General features: G+C 36.4%; 1 protein-coding gene across 1 annotated transcript in view; it reads left to right on the forward strand.

The window, feature by feature from the left end:
- The window catches only part of RASGEF1B (RasGEF domain family member 1B), a 41,900-nt gene extending 23,065 nt beyond the window's left edge, over positions 1-18,835 (forward strand). Inside the window, exons 5-14 of the mRNA XM_051964732.1 lie at positions 2,315-2,527; positions 3,350-3,424; positions 4,992-5,087; positions 5,341-5,443; positions 7,337-7,416; positions 10,063-10,158; positions 12,783-12,878; positions 13,724-13,847; positions 14,738-14,810; positions 17,856-18,835. Coding sequence (XP_051820692.1) covers positions 2,315-2,527; positions 3,350-3,424; positions 4,992-5,087; positions 5,341-5,443; positions 7,337-7,416; positions 10,063-10,158; positions 12,783-12,878; positions 13,724-13,847; positions 14,738-14,810; positions 17,856-17,880 — 981 coding nt within the window. The 3' untranslated portion in view covers positions 17,881-18,835. The remainder of the gene's footprint in view (positions 1-2,314; positions 2,528-3,349; positions 3,425-4,991; positions 5,088-5,340; positions 5,444-7,336; positions 7,417-10,062; positions 10,159-12,782; positions 12,879-13,723; positions 13,848-14,737; positions 14,811-17,855) is intronic.
- Positions 18,836-22,809: the final 3,974 nt, after the last annotated feature.

A 22,809-nucleotide genomic window follows, 5' to 3' on the forward strand; every position in this document is an offset into this window, starting at 1 on the left:
ACATATTAAACAAAAACATGGTCAGGGCAAGGAAAAACTATAATATAATTTTTATTGAAATTCTTGCCAGAAGGAATTTGTTACTGGGTTTATCCATCGCTAACTGAGTTATTGAGTTTGGTTTTTTGTTTGTTTGGTAGTTTTTATTGTTGTTGTTTTTGGGGGGAGCTGCTGATTTTTATCCTAGTTGTTCTACTGCTCTTATTTACTATTGATTAAAGCTGGATCATGGCTGGGGGCAAAGGTAAATTGGGCAGAGGCTCACACTACCACTCCATTAAATTATCATTTTATAGTTTCATTATTTTCTCTCTGTGTTGCCTTAGAGTCAGTAAAAACAATGGCCTGGCTTGGTTCTTGTGCTATCCTTGCTCTAATTTTGTGATCTTAGGGGTGACTATTTAACTTCCTGGACCTGATTTTTCTTCATTATAAAATGAGAATTGTGACTAAATGGTTTTCAGAGCCTCTTTCAACTCTAACATTCTAGGTATCAATCATTAGAAGGTGTCAGATTTTTCCCTAGATTGGAGATGAGACTTTTTACTCATCAGTGATGACAGTATCTTCAGATTTTTTTTCCTAGTAAATTTTTCTACTAGGACAAATCTATATAATTGGGCTTAGCACATTGTCTTTTTCTCCAGTGACATCCCATGTAACCAAAATATGAATTGAAGCTGATATTGGTAGTTATGTGACAAATAACTCTAGGTGATAGGAGTTACTTTTATATTTAAATTCTGACTTGATTTTCCAGTTAATTGCTGTCATCAGTATTTAAAATCGGGGAGGGGGAGTAAATATTTGACAGTAAAAAAAATGAACATAGAAAAACATTTAACAGGGAGTTAGGCTTCTATAACTGAGCTCTGTAGGAATAGTAATTATTCAGGAATGGAAATATAAATGCTCGCTAGTTCTTTGTTCTCTGAATGGCCTTTGATGACTTTCTCCATGTGTTTCACAATGCTCTTCATTTATATTCTACTTCTCTCTAAGCAGCACATTAGCATTCTTTTCCATCTTAGATCTTCATTTTACCCCCCTTGACTTGACTCTTCCCCTGACCTTTGCACAAGGATGAAAGATCCTGTACCTAATACCTTGAGTTCCCTTTTGGATGTGTTTACTGTTCATGAGAAGTGAAGGAAGCAGTAGGAGTTATTCCTAATTGAGTCCAGCTCTTTTCTTCTGGCTGTCCATTGCCTGTCTCTGGTACACTCAGCTGATGACCTGCTGAGAAGTTGCAATGGGCAGGTTATTCAGATTCTAATTGCCATTCCATCTGGTAGTCCTAGAAAGCTATTTCTGCACGTGGGCAGGGGCTGGAGTATGAGCCAGAGAGGAATCCTGAAAGGGCTGTTGATGAGTGGAATCATCTCTTAAAGAAAGTAGCAATTACCTTTCCCTAAGAAAATAACAATAGCCCTTCTACATACCCAACATATCTGTGACCCAAGAAGGTCCTGTCTGTGGGGAAATTTCAAAATGAGTATTTTTTTAGAGACAGAAGATTAAGAAGTTTTCTCAGATAAGTAGAATAGTATTGCAGGATTGGGCATTAACTCCTCAGAGACACTGGAAAAATAATTTAAACTCTTTATATAGACGGCACTCGATGAATATTTTTTGAATGAACAAACAAAGCTGTGTAAATTGTTAGATTAAATTGGTTCCTTTAATGTGAAAACAAATTAACTTCTGTATTGAAAGGAAAATTGTCTTGTGCACCTCAGGCTAGTGTATAAAAAATTCATTTTCTCTTTGTCTTGCCTTATCTGAGCTCCTTCAGAGCTGCTATGATGAACAAAGCGTCTGGTTTGGTTGGGGAGAGGAGAATGTCCTGATTTCTCATTCTAAATGTCACTAGTAGTTTTGGGTGGTCATGGTAACAAGGAGGGGATGGCAGTACTTGGTGAGAAGATCTAGCAAATGTTACTGGTTCCCTGTTCAATACTAGAACATACTAAGGAATGAAATGAATTTACCTGTCCCATGTGTTACGTCCTCCACACTTAGGATGGCCTAGAGAGTCTACATTGAGTAACTGAATTCTTTCCTGACAAATCTCATTGCAGACCCAGGACTAAGGATTGTTGATAGAGAAGTTTCAGTTCTTTCTGCCATGTCCCTGGGGCCTTTAGCTTGCAACCAAGGTCACCAGAGAGCAGGACCAAATAAGCTCTAGTGATCAGAACAGACCTGTAATATGGATGTTGCAAGACAGCCATGTAGACTCTAATAATTATGATGTTTAAAAAAAAAATCTGAAACTCTTTGCAATAGTTTCTCTTCTTTTGTGTCATGGCAGACATACAGGAAGACTGTTCAGCAGATGATACAGAGTCTGATCCGTAAGCTCGCTACTCTTGGCCAGTATGAGGAGGTCCTCGCAAAAATTAATGCAACGTCCACAGATCGGCTTACAGTTCTCAAGTCCAAACCGCAGTCAATACAAAGAGATATAATTACCATCTGCAGTGATCCTTACACATTGGCACAACAGTTGACTCACATAGAACTGGTAAGATAGCTGCTTTTTCTCCACTTTACACCCAGTCAGTCAACAAGTATTATTAAATGCCTACTATGTGTTAAAAAGAGTGAGGGCCCCACAGGCTAATGGGACATCCACAAGTTATTTTACTAAATCATCATGCCTTCCTTCAAACTTTTGATTATTCATAGTAATGGTAGGCATCTGAGAAGTGAATAATTCAAAATGGTAGCTAATCCAAAAAACTTTTGTATTTAATTTTTATATTTGCAATCAAGAATAGGCACATGTGTCAATTTCACTTCACCTAATCAATGAGGAACTGCAAAGTGATCCCATTTCCTTCTTTATTCCTTCCTCTTATTCTAATCCCAGCCAGATAGGCTGCTTCATAATAGACCAAAAAAGATTTTTTCCAAGACCAACACAAAGAACTCACTAGAGAAGAGAACCATTTTCTTCCAAATAAAATCCTTAAAACAATTGAGGGAAAGCCTTTCTCTCAGGACAACTTGAAAAACAGTATAGTTGCCAATAGTCAATGCTTTTACTTTTGAATCAGACATGGCATTGGTATAGGAAACTTCACAGTGAGGAAACTCCCTCTACTCAATTAAATCTGCACCCATACTGCAACCTATAATCTTAGAAAATTGTGCAGGGAATTAATAGGTTAAGTGACTTACCTAGTATGGCCATCCATATGTGCCAAAGATAGACTTCACCCCAAATCATCCTGGTTCCAAGATCGGCTCTCTATCCACTAGGATACATTGCCTCTCCTGTTTAATTATGTAGTTGGGAAAATTGCTAATTTGCCATGATTTGTTTTGTTTTTAAATTTTTCAGGAGAGACTCAATTATATTGGACCAGAAGAATTTGTCCAGGCATTTTTACAGAAGGATCCTTTGGACAATGACAAGGTAAAAGACCATTGCAATTACTCTCTAAGAAGCTAAAATTGCATCTGTGAGCCTACTGTACTGAACTCTATAGAATAGAATCTTGGAGCTTCTAGGAACTTCCTTACCCCAGTTTACTATGAACAAGTTTAATAAACAATATTTGTTTTGTTTTTAATTTGTGGCAATAGGTGCTTCTCCCAAGTGCCTTAGCTCATCATGGATTTTTTTTTTTTTTTGCCTCTTTCTCCCTCCTGGGGAACTTTAGTAATTATAACTAGATTTTGATGCTTGATTTTGATGGTGATAAATGTCATAGTTTTAGCAACTATTGTTAGAAAATAGAAGTCACTTACCTTTAGATCCAGATAAAAGGACAATGTAGGGAAACTTACCTGGCTGACAAATAGTTGTTAGAAATATTTTTTCTTTTCTTAAAATGTGGTTAGATCTCCTCGTTAAATGATTTACTTATTGTCAGGGAGAAGCCAGCAAACATATAAATCTTTCAAATGCTTCTCTCTCTCTAAATGTGTAAGACACATTTTTGTTCATCAGACAGTAAGTGAACATTCTGAACTCTCCTAGAATTCACCATCCTGGGAAAACAAGGGTAACAATCTTTTGTCCTTATTATTCTTCGCAGCACAGGAGGCTAAAGATCAAATTCATCAATGAAAGGCTAAAAGGGGACTTTCCAGAGAGAAAGCAAAGAATAATTAACCTGATTTGGAACTTTGCTTTTGAGCTAAGTGCCTTGTGGTTTCTAATGATTGTTTGGTGAAGGCTTTTCTTTACAACCTTAAGAGATCACAAATTCCAACATTTCTGCTTCTCCCTTATATTCCACCTAGCTTGTCATGTGTTCCATTCAATAAAGTTTTATACAGGGTGTTCCAAAGGTCTTAGTGGAGGTTTAATATATTAAAGTTTAACAGGTTAAAATATGGACACACACCTTACCCCCTTTAATAATTTTAAGCCATTAAAACTTAAAACTGCACTAAGACTTATGGGATACCATCTGTAACACTATTTTAAAGATAATTTTAAGCTGTCAAAATTTTAAACAGCATTAAAACTTTTGGGACACCTTCATGTATTCAGCACTTCCCATGTACAAGGCACTGGGAATGGGAAAAACTGCTTTACTTTTGATTGAGTCCCAGAGATGGGGAGGACTTTGAAATCCTCATAGTAATGAGAGTAAGAGGCACCTTGGGATAGTGGAAAAAACCATGTAGGCAGACTTCGAAACTTATATAAGATCTTACCTATGTCACCTACTAAGCAAAGTCATTTAACATCTGGGTGCCTTGATTTTATATATATATATATATATATATATATATATATATATATAATATAAGAAAGTAATGGAGAGAATTTTAGTAATGTAGATTAAACTTCAAAAGTGCCATGTATTTTTTCCTCTAGAGATCTGGTTGTTAAATTTTTACCATCATACCCTTGAATAGAGGCAAAATATTTTACTATATCATTTCCTCCAGGTTTTCTGATTTTAGCCTTTCCTTTCTTCTAATAATTAGTAATAATAACTTCTGTTTTTTTCCTTGGGTTTCTTCAGAGTTGTTACGATGAGCCAAAAAAGACACGAAACCTTGAAGCTTATGTGGAATGGTTTAATCGACTCAGCTACTTAGTTGCCACTGAAATTTGCATGGTGAGAGTCAGATCCTGTCCTGTCCTCTAGCAGCTAGCCCTCATTGATCTTGTCAATAGTCACTGTATTGCATTTACATCCATCCTCTGGTAGACCTGTTCAGTAGTCTTTGTGTTGCCTTTCCAGCCTTCCTTTTGTTGATCTCAGTAATCATTGCATTGGCTTTCCAGCATGTACTTGCCCCTCCATACTGGTTGTCTTGGCTTTCTGTCCATCCTTTGGTAGGTCACAATCTATTGCTATTTTTTTTCAGCCTGTGAAAAAGAAGCATCGAGCAAGAATGATTGAATATTTCATTGATGTTGCCCGAGAGTGTTTCAACATTGGAAACTTTAACTCCTTGATGGCAATAATATGTGAGTATGTTCAGAAGGGTCCTGCCATTTTCCTCATAATGGGGATTGATAGAAAAAACAACTGTCAATCAAAAATGAGCAGAAGATGAGGGTTTTATAAATTTTGCCAGACTGGAACTCTTAAAAGAAAAAATATATAAAACACCTTTTAAAGTCACAGAGAGGCAGCTTTGTAAGACACCTGGAACACCTTAATTAGCATTGGTCCATCTTGAAACTTGTCAATCCTCAGCTTGCTGGCAGTGTAATTGGGAGGGAAAGGAAAGGGAGACATATATTTCTAAAGGCAATGCTTTCAGACTTCTCATCATTTGTCTAAGAATATTTTGACATAAGTTCTTACCATCATCTCCCATTAGCCTTGCTCCTTTTGTACAGGTACTTTGCTCTCGCTTTAGATCATCATCTCTTTGAGAGCAAACTGTAGTTGCTTTTCTCCTTATCTTCTATGACATAACACAGTGTCTGTTACACAGTAGGTGCTTAATAAATGCTTATTGAATAACTGACTTTTTAAAAAATAGTAATTCATTTAATTTTTAACTTATGGAATAAAACAAGTATTTCCATAACAGCATAATGAAACTGTGCATAATAGAGTACATAATAGATGTACAGCTTGCTATTCCTTTTAAAATTATAATGAAATTATCATGTAAATTTTTCCCTTTTTTTCCTTCCTTCCTCTTCCATACTGACTGACTGATTTTGTATAATTAAAGACAGCAGAAGCACTTCTTACAAGGGTTTGGAAAGATTATATATGAGGTGTAGGGTCTTGGACAAAAATAGAATCCAAATAGTATTTGAAGAAGTATAGATATGGCTGACTTAGATAAATAAAATTAGAGGATTGACAAAATGGAATTATGTCTGTAATTTGGGTCTTTTTTCTCTCTTCCCCTCTGCCATTTAAAAAAAATCTTTAACACATAGTGACAAAAAAAAAAAATCCAACAAAGTTCATTGCCACTTTAGCTGGAGAATTAAATAGAAATGAGAAAAAAAATCAAGTCATCCATTTAAACTGCAGGGGTCCTTAATAATTTTTGTGTCAGTCTGGTGAAACATATGGGTCCCTAGACAGAATAATATTTTTAAATGCATGAAATAAAATACATAGGATTATAAAATATTTGTAGCCAGGCACTGTTGTGCTAAGTGCTTTCCAAAGATTATCTCATTTCATTTTCAACTTGTAAGGTAGATGCTATTATAATCCTCATTTTACAGATGAGAAAACTGAAGTGCAGAGACGTTAAATGATCTATGTTCACACAGCTAAGAAATATCTGAGATCTCATTTGAACTCAGATCTTCCTGATTCCAGGTCCAGTCTTTACCTTTTTTGTACCAGTCTGTAATTTTCTTTTTAATATAGGGTAATACCAGAGTATCTATCTCTTTTTCTTAAAGTATGAATATCAGAGACCTAAAATCATTTGGGCCATTGGGAGCAATTTTCCTATTTAATTCTAAAGACATTTGCATTTAATTTATTAAAACTCGATTGAACTCCTGCTGTGTGCCAAATAATAGAGCAGTCACAAGGTGGGAAGTGGGGAGAAGAGGGGAATAAGGAATAGAAAGTATACTTACTAGAGTTTACAATCTGTAGTTACTTGCAGAAGCATTATTGATAATGGGCACTTTTTTAGAATCAGAATTTAGAATAGATCTCTACATTTGATTTGTTTTTTTTTTCTTTTTTAATTTTACATGGAAAGTTGGCATGAGCATGAGATTGAGGAATAGAAAGTATAGTCACTAGAGTTTACAATCTGTAGTCATTTGCAGAAACATTATTGATAATGGGCACTTTTTTAGAATCAGAATTTAGAATAAAGTTCTGCATTTGATTTGTCTTTTTATTTTTTAATTTTACATGGAAAGCTGGTATGAATATGAGCCCTGTCTCACGGCTAAAGAAAACCTGGGCCAAAGTGAAGACTGCCAAGTTTGACATTCTTGAGGTAAATATATTTGATGTTCTGAAGGGATCCCAGCATCCTTGGGCTCTTGCAAAGGGAAGCAATTTTCCCATTTTCTTGGATGGATCTGGCTTTAAACCACCAAAGAGACCTAGAATAATCATTTTTTTAAGACCCAGGGTAAAGAGAGATGCAATTAGAGGAGATGGGAGACACAAACAAGGCCCTGGATTCATCATGAGTGGGCAGTTTTCCCTTTTTAAAAACGATGTTATCAATAGAATTAATTTGTTGAACTATATTTCGACTAGCAGCATTGGGTATAAAACTTGATGTGGCAGAAGAGAGGAAGTTTGCAAAATTTGAGGACTTTGAGAGAAAAAACTCACATAACTCTCAATATCTAAATAGTTACTGTTATTAATAATATAAATCTCAAAGCATTATTTGGAAATAATGACTGGTTTTTATAGCATACAACCTCAAAACAACTTTGTGGAATAATGGTGTAGGCTTTGTATATTCATTTTAATAAAACCATATACACACATATGTATATAAACATATACATATAATATTCCATATCTATGTACTCATTTTAATAAAGCCCATTATATATTATATGCAATAGTATACACAGACAGAGAGACACACAAGCATATACATTTTATAGATAGGAAACTGAAACTTAGCAGAATTTACCAAAGTCACATAGAATGCAAATATATTAGATGGGATTAAAACCCAAGTTTCCTAATGCTCCATTCCCTTAATATTATTCTGTATTCTTCTCTTTCTCTCTCCTTCCTTCCCCCTCTTCCTTTCCCTCCCTCTCTCCATCCTTTTCTCTATCTTTCTCTTCCTCCCTCCTTCCCTCTCTTCATTCTTTGCTCTTTGTCTCCCTGTATCTTTCCCTCTCCCACCTTCTCTCTCTCTGTATCTTTATCCCTCTCTGTCTATTTCTCTGGGCTTTATCTCTCTGTATCTCTCTCTCTCTGTTTCTCCTTCTCCCACTTTCCTCAGCTCTCCCTCTCTCTCTCTCTCGACCTGTGATATGTTTGATACGGAGCTTCAAGTTTAGGAAAACTCTTCCCAATGCATTCTGGTAACCTTTCTGCAACTTAAGATATTAGAGAGTTATCCAGGAATATTCAAAGGTTAAATTGACTAGTGTAAATTGTGTGAATTGGGGACAGGACTTCCTGACTTGCACGCCAGTAATCCATTCATTTCCCCACTCCATCTCTAGTCAAATATTAGATGCTGTTGTTGTTATGAATAGCTAAGAATAGGGCAGGGACTGCACCTGTGATTGCATGATTTGGCAAATTCCCATGTAAAAAAACGTTTTCTACAAGTGCAAATTCAGTACCTTTTCTTCAATTTTTAGCATTAGTGCTCAAGCACCAAAAAATTCATTGCCTGATCCAAGGTCACACAACTTATATGAGTGACTTCATATTTACTAGCATTGCTCCAATAGGTTTCATTTCATTTCTCCTTCAATGGTTTATTAGTTTTTTTAAATAATAATAACTTTTCATTTTTTCAAAACACACGCAAAGATAGTTTTCAACATTCACCCTTGCAAAATCTTGTGTTCCAAATTTTTCTCCTTCCTCTGGACAGCAAGTAATCCAATATAAGTTAAATATGTGCATTTCTTCTAAATGATAAATTCTTATCTTGCTACACAAGAAAAATCAGATTTAAAAGGAATAAAAATGAGATTAAAAAAACCAAGCAAACAACAACCCCAAAAAGGTGAAAATATTATGCTGTGAACCATATTCAGTCTCTACAGTCTTCTATCTGGATGTGGATGGCTCTCTCCATCATAAATCTATTGAAATTGCCTTGAATCATATCTCATTATTGAAAATAGCCAAATCCATCACAGTTGATCATCACATAATCTTGTTACTGTGTACAAGATTCCCCAGGTTCTGCTCACTTCACTCAGCATCAGTTCATGTAAGTCTTTCCAGGCTTTTCTGAAATTAACCTGCTTATTATTTCTCATAGAACAATAATATTCTATTACATTCATATACTATAACTTATTCATCCAATGTTTTATTAGTGATTTTTTTTCATCAAATGCAAATAGCAGTTTATCTGCAGAGGCTGACAGAATGAAGCTTCATTACATTTCTCTAACCAACTCAATGCTCATTATCCTTTAGATCAAGGGTTCTAAAACTTTTTTGTAACATATGGACCCTCCTGGAAGTCTGGTGAAGCCTATGGACTTCCTCTCAGCATAATGCATAAAACAAGATGTCTGGGTATACAAAAGAAACTGATTGTATCAAAGTAGTCACCAGAATTTTTTTAAGTTCATGGATCCCAGGTTAAGACTCATTGTGAAATTAGTGAGTTTTTCTAATGTTATTTGATAATTAATTACCAGTGATGGATTTATTTCCAAATATTAACGTTCTATGAATTTGGACTACTCAGCATTAAAGCTTATCAATTCCTACAAATATTAAAATCTGAAGACATCTAAAAAGGTTTATACTTTACCATCTATCCTCTACATTAAAAATAAACTCTACCTCTAATCTAAGCGCCTTCACAGAAACAAGCTTGCTATTTTAAAAATTATCATTTTTAGACAAAATATAATTGTCTTTTATTATCAGGAGATGCTGAGTAGCAATGCTATTTCTTTTCTGTGTGCAGCATCAGATGGACCCTTCAAGCAATTTTTATAATTACCGAACAGCTCTCCGAGCAGCAGCACAAAGGTCTTTGACAGCTCACAGCAGCAGGGAGAAGGTAGGTTGCAAAAATAGACTGATACAAGAGACTTTTTAAGTGTGAGAGACCACATGTTTTGTTCCAAAATGAAAAGTAATGTCAGTTCTTTTATTGTGCTTCTCATTTTTTTTTTGGACACACCAGAGGAGCCCTACTATATTCACTTCCTTTAATACCTAGGAGGAAAAGATACAATTAAAAGAGAGGGTATGATAAATAATACTATGAATTGACCATGAGTGAGAAGCTTTTCTATTTTTTTGTTAATAGTTAACTTGGTAACTATGCCTTGACAACTGCATTAAAGTTTTTGATATACTGCCCTGCTCTCCTTGTCTTCACCCATCTGTTTCCCTATTAGCTTTCAGAAGAGTCCTATGTGAACATGGAAGAAGAAGGCCCAAACCTTATCTTTCTCCTTGGAAATAAGAACTATTTATTTTTAATTATTTTATTTCCTGGTGCCTATTATATTTCACTGTTGTTTACCAAGGCAAATTGAGTTATCTTCAAAAGAATAAAATAAAAGATTGAGGAAAGATTACATTAAAAAATAACTAGTTTTAAATCAACCCTCCTGAAAATCAAAGAGGAGATTGACAAAATCGGGAACAAGAAATTGAACTGATCAATTAAATTAGAAACTGATCTTGAAAAAAATTTTAAAATAAAGGTAAATATGTCATCTGGTTAAAAAGAAAAGAACAAACTAAATTTTTAAAAATTCTCAACAAAAGAAAGGAAAATAAAAGAAAACTCTCAGAAATTAATATACCTAATTATATGGCAACAAAACTTTGAAATAGGTGAACATCTAAGATTAACTGAACAAGTAATACTTTTAATAACTCAGTTCTAGAAAAATGAATTGAGCAAGTAACAAGTGAATTCTCAAAGAAAAAATCCCAAGACCAGATCAACTTAAAAGTGAATTCTATCAACCATTCATAGAATGGCTTGATACCTAAACTAGGAAGAGACTAAACAATGAGAAAGAACTGTTAATCAGTGATTACTGTAGTTTACGGTATTATAATAATAGTGAAATAATAATGAAAATACTATGATATAGTTTGCTAAATAGTAAAATGTTATCCAAAAGCTTGCAATAACATATTAAGAAAGAATTTGTTCCCAACATTTTGTTGTTGTTCTTTAGTCATTTCACTCATGGCTAACTCTTCATGACCTCATTAGGGATTTTCCTGGCAAAGATACTAGAGCCAATTTTTTTCTCTAGCTTACTTTATAGATAAGGGGACTGAGGCAGAGAGGGTCAAGTTCTTGCCCCCAAGATCACACAGTTAATAAGTGTCTGAGGTTGGATTTGAACTGGAAGAGGAGTCTTCCTGATTCCAGACCTGGTATTTTACCCAATGTACCACCTCATGCATGACGCAGATATCATGCAATAAAGTCTCTCTGATTTTTGTGTGACTGAATGGGAAAAAAATCAGTAACAACTTACCCATTGTATTTTTTTTTTTAGCTACAAATGTGATAACAGTCAACCCAAATTTGAATAGTCTATCAGAGCTCCTCACCAGCTTGCTGGTAGCTGAAAGGCTTCTACTAATTGTGGAGGTCTGTCATTCCATAGTTAGAAAGGAAATGCTTAAAGCAACAACTTTTGCTTAAGATAACTAATTCAATCACACTAGAGAAGTAGTCAGCAAAACTGTGACCTGCAAGCTGCCTGTTTTTGTATGGCCTGAAAGCTAAGAACGGTTCCTGTTTGTGGCCTTTGGGCCATGTTTGCTGACCCCTACATGAAAACATAATCGATATCAGATGTTTTCCTGTTTGCTTAGGGAATAGGAAGGCATTAGTCAAATGGCAAATGGGGTGAAGGAGGAGACCCCAAGATGGAAAGGAGAGGATAAAGGCAAAACAACCCTCTTCCCTCTCCTCTTTTGTATATTTCTCCTAGGATCCATACAATGGTATTTGTATGATTTCCATTTGAGGTAGCTGTCACGACTTGTAAAATATAGATCATATTTTCTCACTAGAAAGCAGCAGCTGGCCCTGGAAATTCTGGGCTATTCCAGTGTTTTACCTTCTCAGTGGGCAAAGGTTTTTGGAGATGGAGGAAGATAGGGTTTCCACAGATGCTTGTTCATATTAAAATAGTGTGTACCCTAGACCTGGAATTGATAACCATCTATTAAATATATTGTGTATAATAAAGAAGGTGAAAATAGTTAGATTTTGTGTGAGATTTTGTTCTAATTTTCATCTGTGGAATTGGGAATAAACCTATCACAAGCTTCTTTTTCATTCCCACTAGGATATTTCAATCATTTCTCCCCTGACCCCAGTTCATTCCCATCCTCAAAATTCCCCATCACTTTGCTTAGGGATTCTTTAATAGCTTCTAATTGTAAAATGGAATCACTGACTTGTCTCTTTTACTAAAATTATTTAGAATTATTTACTCGAGTTTATTAGAATCCTTCAAGTAGGAAACTGAGGCAGTTTCCTCCCACTGAATGAAAGTCTCTTGCCTGGTAATATCCTATAATATTGCCTAGGAAAAATTGTTACTATTATCCTATAATTACTGTTAAGATTTTGATCTCTTTTCATTATTGGACACATTTCTTTACGTAAGAAAAACCAGAATTTTGTGTTTTCTTTAGATTGTGATACCCTTCTTCAGTCTTTTTATCAAAGATATCTATTTCCTCAATGAGGGCTGTGCAAATCGCCTTCCGAATGGTCATATTAACTTTGAGGTGAGTGGATTAAATATTCATTTTATATTCATTCACACAGCTAGTAAGTGTCTCAGGTGTGGTTTAAATTCAGGTCTTCCTGACTCTTATCACTTCCATCACTTTCTCCACCAAACCACCTAATTCCCTAAATGTTCTTTTGCTTAATTCCATGTTCTTAATTGAGTTATCACCAAATAAATACAAAATGATTAATCTGTGGCACCACCTAGTTGCCTAGTATACAAAAAGCAATTTATTAAAAAGCAGGGTAACGCAGCATCTTATCAACCAACTTATGTGTCTCTCCTATAAAGTCATATTCATGTTCCCAGTGGTGCCCCTGAGAGATATCAACATCAGACTTTTCCATGACCTCTGAATAATAAAAAGAAAGACTGAATTTTCTTTTGAGGTACTTTTATTGTTGACTTTATTTCCTTGTACCTCAAAACTTTGAAAATGTTATATGTCTACCATGGGTGTTAAAGCTTTCCCCAAATATGGAAAGGTCTGTCATTTGGAAGAGAAATTAGATTTTTTTCTGTAGGACTACATGTATAATGAATTGATTGTCTTGAAGATGACAGAGAAGGAAGTTAAGCATATTAGAAACACAAAGTAACAAAACTAATATACAGGTCCTACAATTCAGGAGTTTGATTCTTACAGAATTCTTTATGGGTAGAGATAGAACCTTTATGGTAATGGATAAGAACCACTGGGAAATCTCACAACACTATTTTGAACTAAAGAAAGAATGATAACACTCACATTGATAAAATACTTTAAATAGAATTGGTTCCTTCTTATATTAGTGAGGACCTTTCAGATTTGATTTATGTATTTCCTCCTTTATCTTTCAGAAATTCTGGGAACTGGCCAAACAAGTGAGTGAATTTATGATATGGAAACAAGTAGAGTGTCCCTTTGAGAGAGAGCGGAAAACATTGCAGTATCTGCTCACTGTTCCAGTCTTCAGTGAGGATGGTGAGCATCACGTTCAGTTGAAAATCTCTCTTGACATTGCTCTTATAATTATCAGAATGGCTGCACATGGTCCTTGATTCTTCCTGTCCTCTGATTACCTGTTCCCTTTATGATCGTCAGCATGATCAAGAGTTTATTCTAGTTTCTGTTTTTTTAGTTCAGTGAACTGTAATTTGGGGATTTATATTATTCAGGGTTAGCTGATACTTTTGAACTTTCTCTAAAAGAGACAACTCTGGATAATGTCTGATGAGTGAAGTGAGAGCAATGAATAATGAAATTTACAAAACTGAAAAGTCAGCCCAGTAATGTTATTTTCTTATTAGTTTAAAGAAATTTTCGTTGTTGTTTTTGTTTTTTATGTTGATATGTTTCTTGTTATTTGTTTTTTTTATTTTAATAGTACTTTATTTTTCCAAATACATGCAAAGATAGTTTTCAATATTCACCATTGCAAAATGTTGTGTTCCAAAAAAAAAAAATCTTGTGTTCCAAATTTTTCTCCCTCTCTTCCCTCCTTCCCCCTCTCTAAGAGAGCAAATGATCTGATATAGATTAAACACGTGCAATTCTTCTAGTTTAAAAAAGTTTTGGAAAATCAAGAAATAGTTTTTCTCTTTCCCTCTTGTCTCTGATTCTTGGATGTCTTTGGGTATGCATGCAGCATGAATTCTCTCCTAAGCATTTTAATAAGCTCTGTTCTGAAAAAGCTTTTCTTTCTGAACTCAGTCACCACATTATCAGAAGTGAGTGATACCTATATTCTTAATGGAATTGGGTATCCACAAATCCGTCTTTAGTGTTTATCATATAGTGGTGCAGTTGGGTAATTGAATGTTTGCGATGAGTACAGTCTACTTTGCTAATATCTCTCTTCTTCCTAATTGCAGCTCTTTACCTGGCTTCCTATGAAAGTGAAGGCCCAGAAAATAACACAGAAAAGGACAGATGGAAGTCTCTAAGGTATGTGCCAAAGGTTGTTGCTTATCAACAAATCTAAGTGAGATAATGGTCTAACTATAGTCCCTCAATTAAAGACAAAAATGAAATGGTCTGTCACTCTATGTGGTTCTGCGAAATCTCCTAAAATTTTCAGTGTGACCCACATGAACTCCCTTCTCTATATTGCCTCCCTTACAATGAACTCCTCTTCTCCATAGTGCATGGAAAGCCCATGTAGATTCACTATTATCCTGGGTGTTGGTACACTTCTGTCACTTTATTTTTGAAACTGACAGTTAAGTAACTATCTGAGTTTTATTTTTTCCTCTCACTTATTTCATATTCTGAAATGAATTATTCTTAACCCATGGTATAATGAAATGAACTTTGGACAAGGAAGCAGGACTTTGGGGTCTAGGGATGATTTTACCTACTCTTCCCTTTTCCACCTTCCCTGGCTAAGCTAATTGTATAATCTTGATCTGGTTGCAAACCTCTAGGCTTCAATTTCTTTAATTAAAATGAGGGTACAATTTGGACCAGATCATTTCCGAGGTCACTTTCACCTCTGTGATCTGTGATCATGTTATTTGTGAAAGAATGTTTATCAAGCAAAGTCAAGAGAGGAGGTTTTTTTTAAAGGGTTAACATAAGTAAGTTTGTTGTTCAAAGACACTATAATCTTGTTTTTATTTGCATTTTTAGTACAAAAGTATTCAGGAATTTTAAATCTTTCCACTAGAATATTTTTATCCAAATTTTAGAGGCCTTGAAGCTAGTCTTCCTTCAGCTTTTTGGGGGGACCATTAATCAAACCTATTTTAAGTTAGATGTATATTTAGGAATGAGTCAGGATAAAAGATAGCTCTTGTCTAAATTTGCCAAAATTTTCCACTGAAAGATACTAAAAATTCAATATTCACACTATGAATTATCCCTCACCTTATTGGAAAATGCAATGAGAATTCTGAAGAAATTGTTTAATAATTAATTTTTCAATTACAGGAAAGGAAACAGAAGCGTTAGACACTATTCACCCAACATTCAGAAACTCATACTTTCACTCTCTACAGTTACATATCTTAGAAACTGACCGCTAGCCTGTAATTATGGAAGTGTAACTAGTCAGATACTTAGTAGTAGTCTAATTTTTGTAGAGAACTATCTACTAGTGCTTCTTTCAATATGTCAAATATACTGTGATTGTACAATGTCTTAGGAATAGGGGTATATTTTCAATATAATCTCCCATTCTAATTAACATTATAGGAAAAAGAGACAAAAGACAGAACTGGAATCTTTCCTGGTTTTGCTTGTTGGTTGCCTTTAAAAGCTTAAGGTTCTGATTGCCTTCTTTAAAAAAAAAAAAAAAGTATTGAAGTTGTCCTCCAAGCCATTTGTCTTTTTTTAAAAGTCTGACTGTGGTTCATCTGAATAGTTTGGTCAGATGAAAAAGATGATAGTTGGGCACATTGTCACTTGATCAGCTCAATGACCATGTGAGATGGGTAGTACAATTATTATTTTTCCCATTTTACAAATGAAGTTACTGAAGGCTATCCTTACTGTTAAGTGACCTGGCCACATAGCTGATATGTAACTGTCAGAAAATTTAAGCCAGCTTTTCTGACTCAGTCCAAGTCAATTAGCATGTATTAAATATTTACTGTGTACCAGGCATTATGTTAAATGATGGGATATAAATACAAATAGAAAGAATGATAATCCCTACCTTCAGAGAGCTTATATTCTAATGGGGAAGGTAGTGTGTGAAAGAAGGAAAAGTTTGGAAAGAAAGGTATCTGCCACAAGTCATACAAAGTGGCAGAGAAAGTTCCAAGAATAACGTAGAAAAGAATGAGACAAGGGTACCCTCTATAAATGGAGATTCTAGGAGGAGCCATCTGCTCAGAATGCAGAAACCAGAATGTAGAATGACACTTCATGTATATGAATTCCCAGGATGGAATGAACTGAAGAGTGGTAGAGTAAGTCCAGAGTACATGCTAAAGAAGAATGAGTCCAGTGTTTCAAAACTGCAGTTTGAAAGTACCTCAGTGGCCATAATAGTCCAGCTTATAAGAAAATCTCCAGCATGATGTCACATGGCAGCTAATTGATCATCTAGCTTCTCTGCTTGAAATCCTCATGAGGGGGTTCTTAACTAAGAGCTCCTTGCCACCAAGCTGGCCTTGTGCATAGATTGAATTTTTTTTTTTTTTTTTTTTGCTGAGGCAGTTGGAGTTAAGTGACTTGCCCAGGGTCATACAACTAGGAAGTGTTAAAGTGTCTGAGACCAGATTTGAACTCAGGTCCTCCTGACTTCAGGGTTGGTGCTCTTATCCACTGCACCACCTAGCTGCCCCACAGATTGAATTTTAGGAGAGATATTATAATGGACATAAAGACTCCAACAGGAACCAGAAAACCACTGAATAAACTCCTTGGCCAATTAACTATTTTTTCTCTCTTAATTCCTGTGTGTGTGTGTGTGTGTGTGTGTGTGTGTGTGTGTGTGTTAGATAAATCAATAGGAAATGCCAAACTACTTATCTATGGAATCCATCCAGGTTAAAGCAATCCCATTTAGCTTAAAAATTCTCCCCCCCAAAAAAAAAATTGGGTTTTTTAAAATAATAGTTCTATTAATTATTGCCTCATATTTTCAGAGTTAAAAGCTAAGTAACAAGAAATTAAGGAGTTTGTAATTCTTTAATGTATCCTCAATTGGTAGATGCCATATTTCCATCATTATTTTCCCTCAGATCAAAGAAAAAATCTGTCTCTGTTCAGTTTCTGACATGGAACTGCATGAAGTAGCCTCTTTTAAAGATTAGTTTAATGATACCCTTTTCTAATTCTCCTTCATCTAAATTCGTTTGCCTTTCAACTCATGAAGGAAAGTATCATCTAATATCCAGAATAAAGTGATTTTAAAAAACACAATCCTAGGACCTTTTTTTCCATTTTCTAAGTATGTAAAAATAAGCTACAGAACAAGTATAAACAGGCTCACCCCCTATGATCCATGATATTCTCTAATCGATGGTTTAATTTCTCTTTCAGGTCCAACTTCTTAGGCAGAGCATAATGTGAGAGATGTCCATTGCTGTAGCTAACACCATCGCTGCTGTGTATTAGCTCCTTTGGGAATATATCACGTCATCATTGTTGTTTTCAGCATCCAGTGGTAGGAAAGTGACGGGTGCCCTGAACCCAGCAGATGGAAGGAGAGCTTATGTGAATCTGGAAAGCAAATTTATTTGAGAACAAATGGAGGACAGACTTCCCACAGATGACAGATTAAGTCATCATGTGTGAGACTCAGACACTGACTGAGGACAGCTTTGACAGAATCCTTTTAAGCTATTGGAACTGCCATGTAATCCATCTTTCTTGGACTCTCCGTGAGAATGAGTCACTTTGTATCTGAAGAAAAGAGAAAGAGAGAAAAAGAGAGAGAATTTTTGTCCATGTGTACATGCATCCTTTTGCATTATTTGGGCTGGAGATTTGCTGCTAATGGGACATGCTAAGACTCAGTGCTGACTCATAGAAAGTTGTTCACTTAGAAACAAAAAGAGGACAAATCCTCCAGTTAGAAGACTTTGCTCAATAATCCAAGAAGCTTAATCAGTATTGGCAGAAAAAGACTGATCCGGTGCTGTCTACTGAGTTTGTTTTGAGTGTATGATGTGATATGTTTTCCCAATCCCATAAGGTACTGAGTTGGCTGCTGGTTAGCAAACTCACTTTTACTAATATAAATTATTTAAAATAATAATGAAGTTTAATACTGTGGCATGGAAGATGGCCACTAGAAAACCATCATTTGAAGCTGGACTATTTGATGTGCTAGAAAGTAGTTTTATTTTCTTCTGAGCTGTTTACAAATCACCATTGTGTTCTACTGTTATTTCTTCAGTTGTCTTTTGTTAATCATTATTTTCCATGATAGCAATTTCTTTTCCGGTGTAAATTCAAAAAATTTTGCTTTTTTGGAAGATTCTCCCGGAATACTCAATACATCTAAGATATCTATTATATCACTTTTCTTGATTATTTTAAGGGTAATATGCACATAATCAACATGCGATGTGTATAGCATCAATATATTATGCTCTATGATCTAGCGGCATAATGTGTAAGTACATGATCAGCCCGTGATGTGCACATGTGTAAGAGTTAGCCTAAGTCCCCACTCTCAGTTCAAGTTCAGTTTGAAGACAAACTCATAGTCACTGAACAGTTAAAGAGAAGATCGACTCTGTCCCATGCACTAAGGATACAGAGGCCCTGAGCCACAGCTTTGGTAAATGTATCCTCCTCCTACAAAACCTTAAAAACTCATCTGGTCAGCATCAAGATAAACACGGGCCCCTGGGGGGCTGCTTTGTTGTCCTTGGGAAAAGTTAATCCCAGTCCTAAGAGATAAGCCCAGGTCCACATCTGCCATGTTGTGGGAAAACTCTGATAGACATTAGTCCCATTACAGAGCACCCTCTGGTGGCAAGGTTCTTAGGATCTTCAATGGGACCTTCCATCACTTAAATGCTATTAGGGCTTTTAGATGACAGTCTTTTTGACATGGGCTGTACTAAGGAGAAAAGAGGGGGGAAAATATATATGTGTGTGTATGTATGTTTATATATATTTATATATACATGACTATATAGCTGTACATATATACATGTGTGTATAGCTATATATACACATATGTGTATATACACACCAAAAAAATTAACTGTTTCAAAGAAATTACCTTAATTAGGGAGAAAAAGTTAAAAAGGGAGGTAAAAGGGTAGAGGAGAATCAAAATCAGAGATCCAAGGCTTTTCCTCTTTCAGAAGGACCAATTCTCACATCTCACAATCAGACCCATGTGGTGGGTGATGGCCAAGTCTTTGCTGTTCATAAAAGTTCTTCTAATTCAAGATGGTGAAGATGAACCAAAGCAATACAAGGAACATCAGCACCACAAGACAGAGAGTGGTTCTGATACCATCACAGATTTCTTCACCTAGTGTGGGGTACTCATGATGAGCTCGAGAAACATGAGACACAGCGTGGACACTTCCAGCAGTGATGTCAGAGACACGGTTGACATCTCTACTGAAGTGACTAAGGAGACACAAGCCTCTTACAATCTGTCCTGGAATATCTTTATTAAGGTTCTATTTATATCACTCCTTCCTACTTAGTATTCCCAACCAAAATTTACTCCTTTTGGGGGCAGCTAGGTGGTGCAGGGGATAGAGTACCAGCCCTGAAGTCAGGAGGACCTGAGTTCAAATCTGGCCTCAGACACTTAACACTTCCTAGCTGTGTGATCCTGGGCAAGTCACTTAATCCCAATTGCCTCAGAAAAAATAAACTTCCCCCTTTCCTATAAGGGCATGATACGAGGTAGCTCAGTGGATAGAGTGATGAACCTAGAATCAGGAAGTCTTGAGTTCAAATTTAATCTCAGACATTTAGTACTGTGTGATCCTGGATTTAACCTTGGTTTGCCTTAATTCACTGGAAAAGAAAATAGCAAACCACTCTTGTATCTCTGCCAAAAATCAACAAAAAACCCATGAACAGTATTGGTATATTTTGGTCCATGGGTCATGAAGAATTAGACATGACTGAATGCCCAAGCAATAACAACCTTTAGAGGTTCCCCTTTGGAGACCACTTTCAAAAGAGCTGGATAGAGACCATCTTTCTCTTTCATCCAAGGACTTGCAATAAGCAGGCTATTATCTCATTTTTTTCCATGCAAATTCAGTCACCTAGAGTTATATAAAGATAATTTCATTTTTCCCATATCATTAGAAAGCAGGTAACTTTTCAATAAGTTCATTCAACAGATCTGCTAAACCCTGTAGGAAGAATAATCTAAACCATCGCTGGGGGAAAAGAAATCTGAAGCTGTTTCCCCAGAGTGTATTAGAGAACCCTGAGGGAGCAGTAATTTTGAGATTCAGCAAATTCATTGCCAAAAGTGCTCATAAAGGTATTGACTTACAGCACCTCATAATGTCCATTTGTACAATATACCCTGATTAGCCACTATTACTCCCCATCTCAGCCACCTAAAAAGGAATAAAGCGTGATCACTGTCTGGACTCTAATTGATTTAGTTGACTTCTCAGAGAGTTCCCCAAGTCTGTAATTCCATTGCAGAAAATTTCTTCATTGGCTCCCTTAGACTTCACCCTCAAATAGCAATTGCCCCAGCCACTCATCAGGGTACTAACTGAACTTTCCTAACTCCAGAAATTTCCATTTTACTGGCCATTTCCAACCTCTGCTCCACACAGACTCCACCCAGTGGGGGAAATCATACTCTGGGGTGTAGTCATAAAGAAAGCTGGGGCTGTATTCTCCGAGGTCATAATACCTACATCTTCCTCATTGCTACTATCCTTTGGGTTGTTTCTGCTTTCATCACTGTGCTGTAAGACTTCTGGTCAAAGACTATTTCCATCCCTGGGACTATGTATTCTGAGTACACACAATTGGTCCTTACCCCTTCAGGTGAGATCAACTCCATTAATTATCCCCAGGAACTTGGTGGATGATCTTTGAAAGCTTCAAAAACCGAGAATTATCTCTAGTTGCTCAAGTGCACTGGGCCAGTTACCTTTCACTCTTAATTTTGCAGGCAGTTGGATAGACTGCAAACCCATAGAATGGTCAACAATGCTGGACCCAATACTCAATACTCTCCCTGTCAGACCCCCTAATATCCACTGGAATAACTGCTCTGTATCAATGGGAATCGAGATTCCCCACACATGACCAAAAAGACTCAAGCAAATGGGGACCACCAGGAGGTGTACACTCAGATTTGTAAGCCAGGAGGCCATCTCATCCCAATTTGCTAACTATTCCAAAGTGAGAAGCTGGCCCAAAATTACCATTTTCTTGCTTCAAATTCAATTTTTGGACAAAATAAGGCATTCATAGGTAAGTCATTGCCCTATTAACAAAAAGTAGGTTGACTTTGCCCTAACACATCAAGCATATGCCAGAATGATACAATGGCCCTTAGTTGAAGCTTTAGTGAACTTGATTCACCTTACCTCCTTAAGAAAACTTGTCTGGTCAACCAGTCAGCAAGGTATATAGTGAGAGACTCACATATCTCGGGTATTCACAGAGTTAAAGAGGCCTAGAAGCCACATGGCTTTTACCTCATGTTTTTAGGTGACCAAGAAACAGGCTCTGGCAATTGCAACAAGGAAGCAAAAGGCCCCTAAATCCTAACTGTGGAAAAATGTTGGTAGATATCCAGCAGTCCAGAAGAGATTCTGAAATTCAGACCTACTGTTTTCTAGGAAGGAATCTTCTCCCATCCGTGTCCATTCTGGAAGACAGAGGCCAGAACAGGTGTAGAACCATGTGGAAGGTCCATAGAGCCCAACAAAGTGGGCAGAAGGAAATAGACAAGCCAGAGGCACTTACTGAGGGCTTCCTCTAGGTCCAAATCCAAAGATTCAGGATGACCGGAATCCTAGAGATGTGCTATCTTAGTCACACTATATGGACTGGGTTGCATGCTTAGGTTAATGTCACATCTGAATTAATGATAGTATCAGCATAGACAGATGGACAGGGCTCCAAGCGACTGCACTTGCCAGGAGGGGATGTTCCTCTTTCAATGTCATTGGTGCTTTGAGATCTGTCCAGTCCTGTTGTCCAAGTGGCTGAGGAAGGCTGGTGCTAAGGTCCATGTCAATGGATGGAAACTCAGTAGAATGAATAGGTTTCCAGAGACTGTGAATAGATTCCTGGGCAGAGGTCAGCAGGTATGTGAGGTTCCAAGAGGCTCAGTTCAGGTACTAGTAGTTCAATAGGTGAGCAGTGGGCCAGTGGCTACCCTGGGGGCAGAGTCTAGAGTATCCCTGGTTCTGCTCACTTCACTTTGCATCAGCTCATGAAAGTCTTTCCAAGTTTTTCCAAAATCATCCTGCTTGGCATTTCTTATAACATAATAATATGCCCCAGCTTTTTATCCATTCCCCAAGTA

The sequence above is a fragment of the Antechinus flavipes genome, chromosome 6 (assembly GCF_016432865.1).
Source record: "Antechinus flavipes isolate AdamAnt ecotype Samford, QLD, Australia chromosome 6, AdamAnt_v2, whole genome shotgun sequence".
In the NCBI taxonomy this organism is placed as follows: domain Eukaryota; kingdom Metazoa; phylum Chordata; class Mammalia; order Dasyuromorphia; family Dasyuridae; genus Antechinus; species Antechinus flavipes.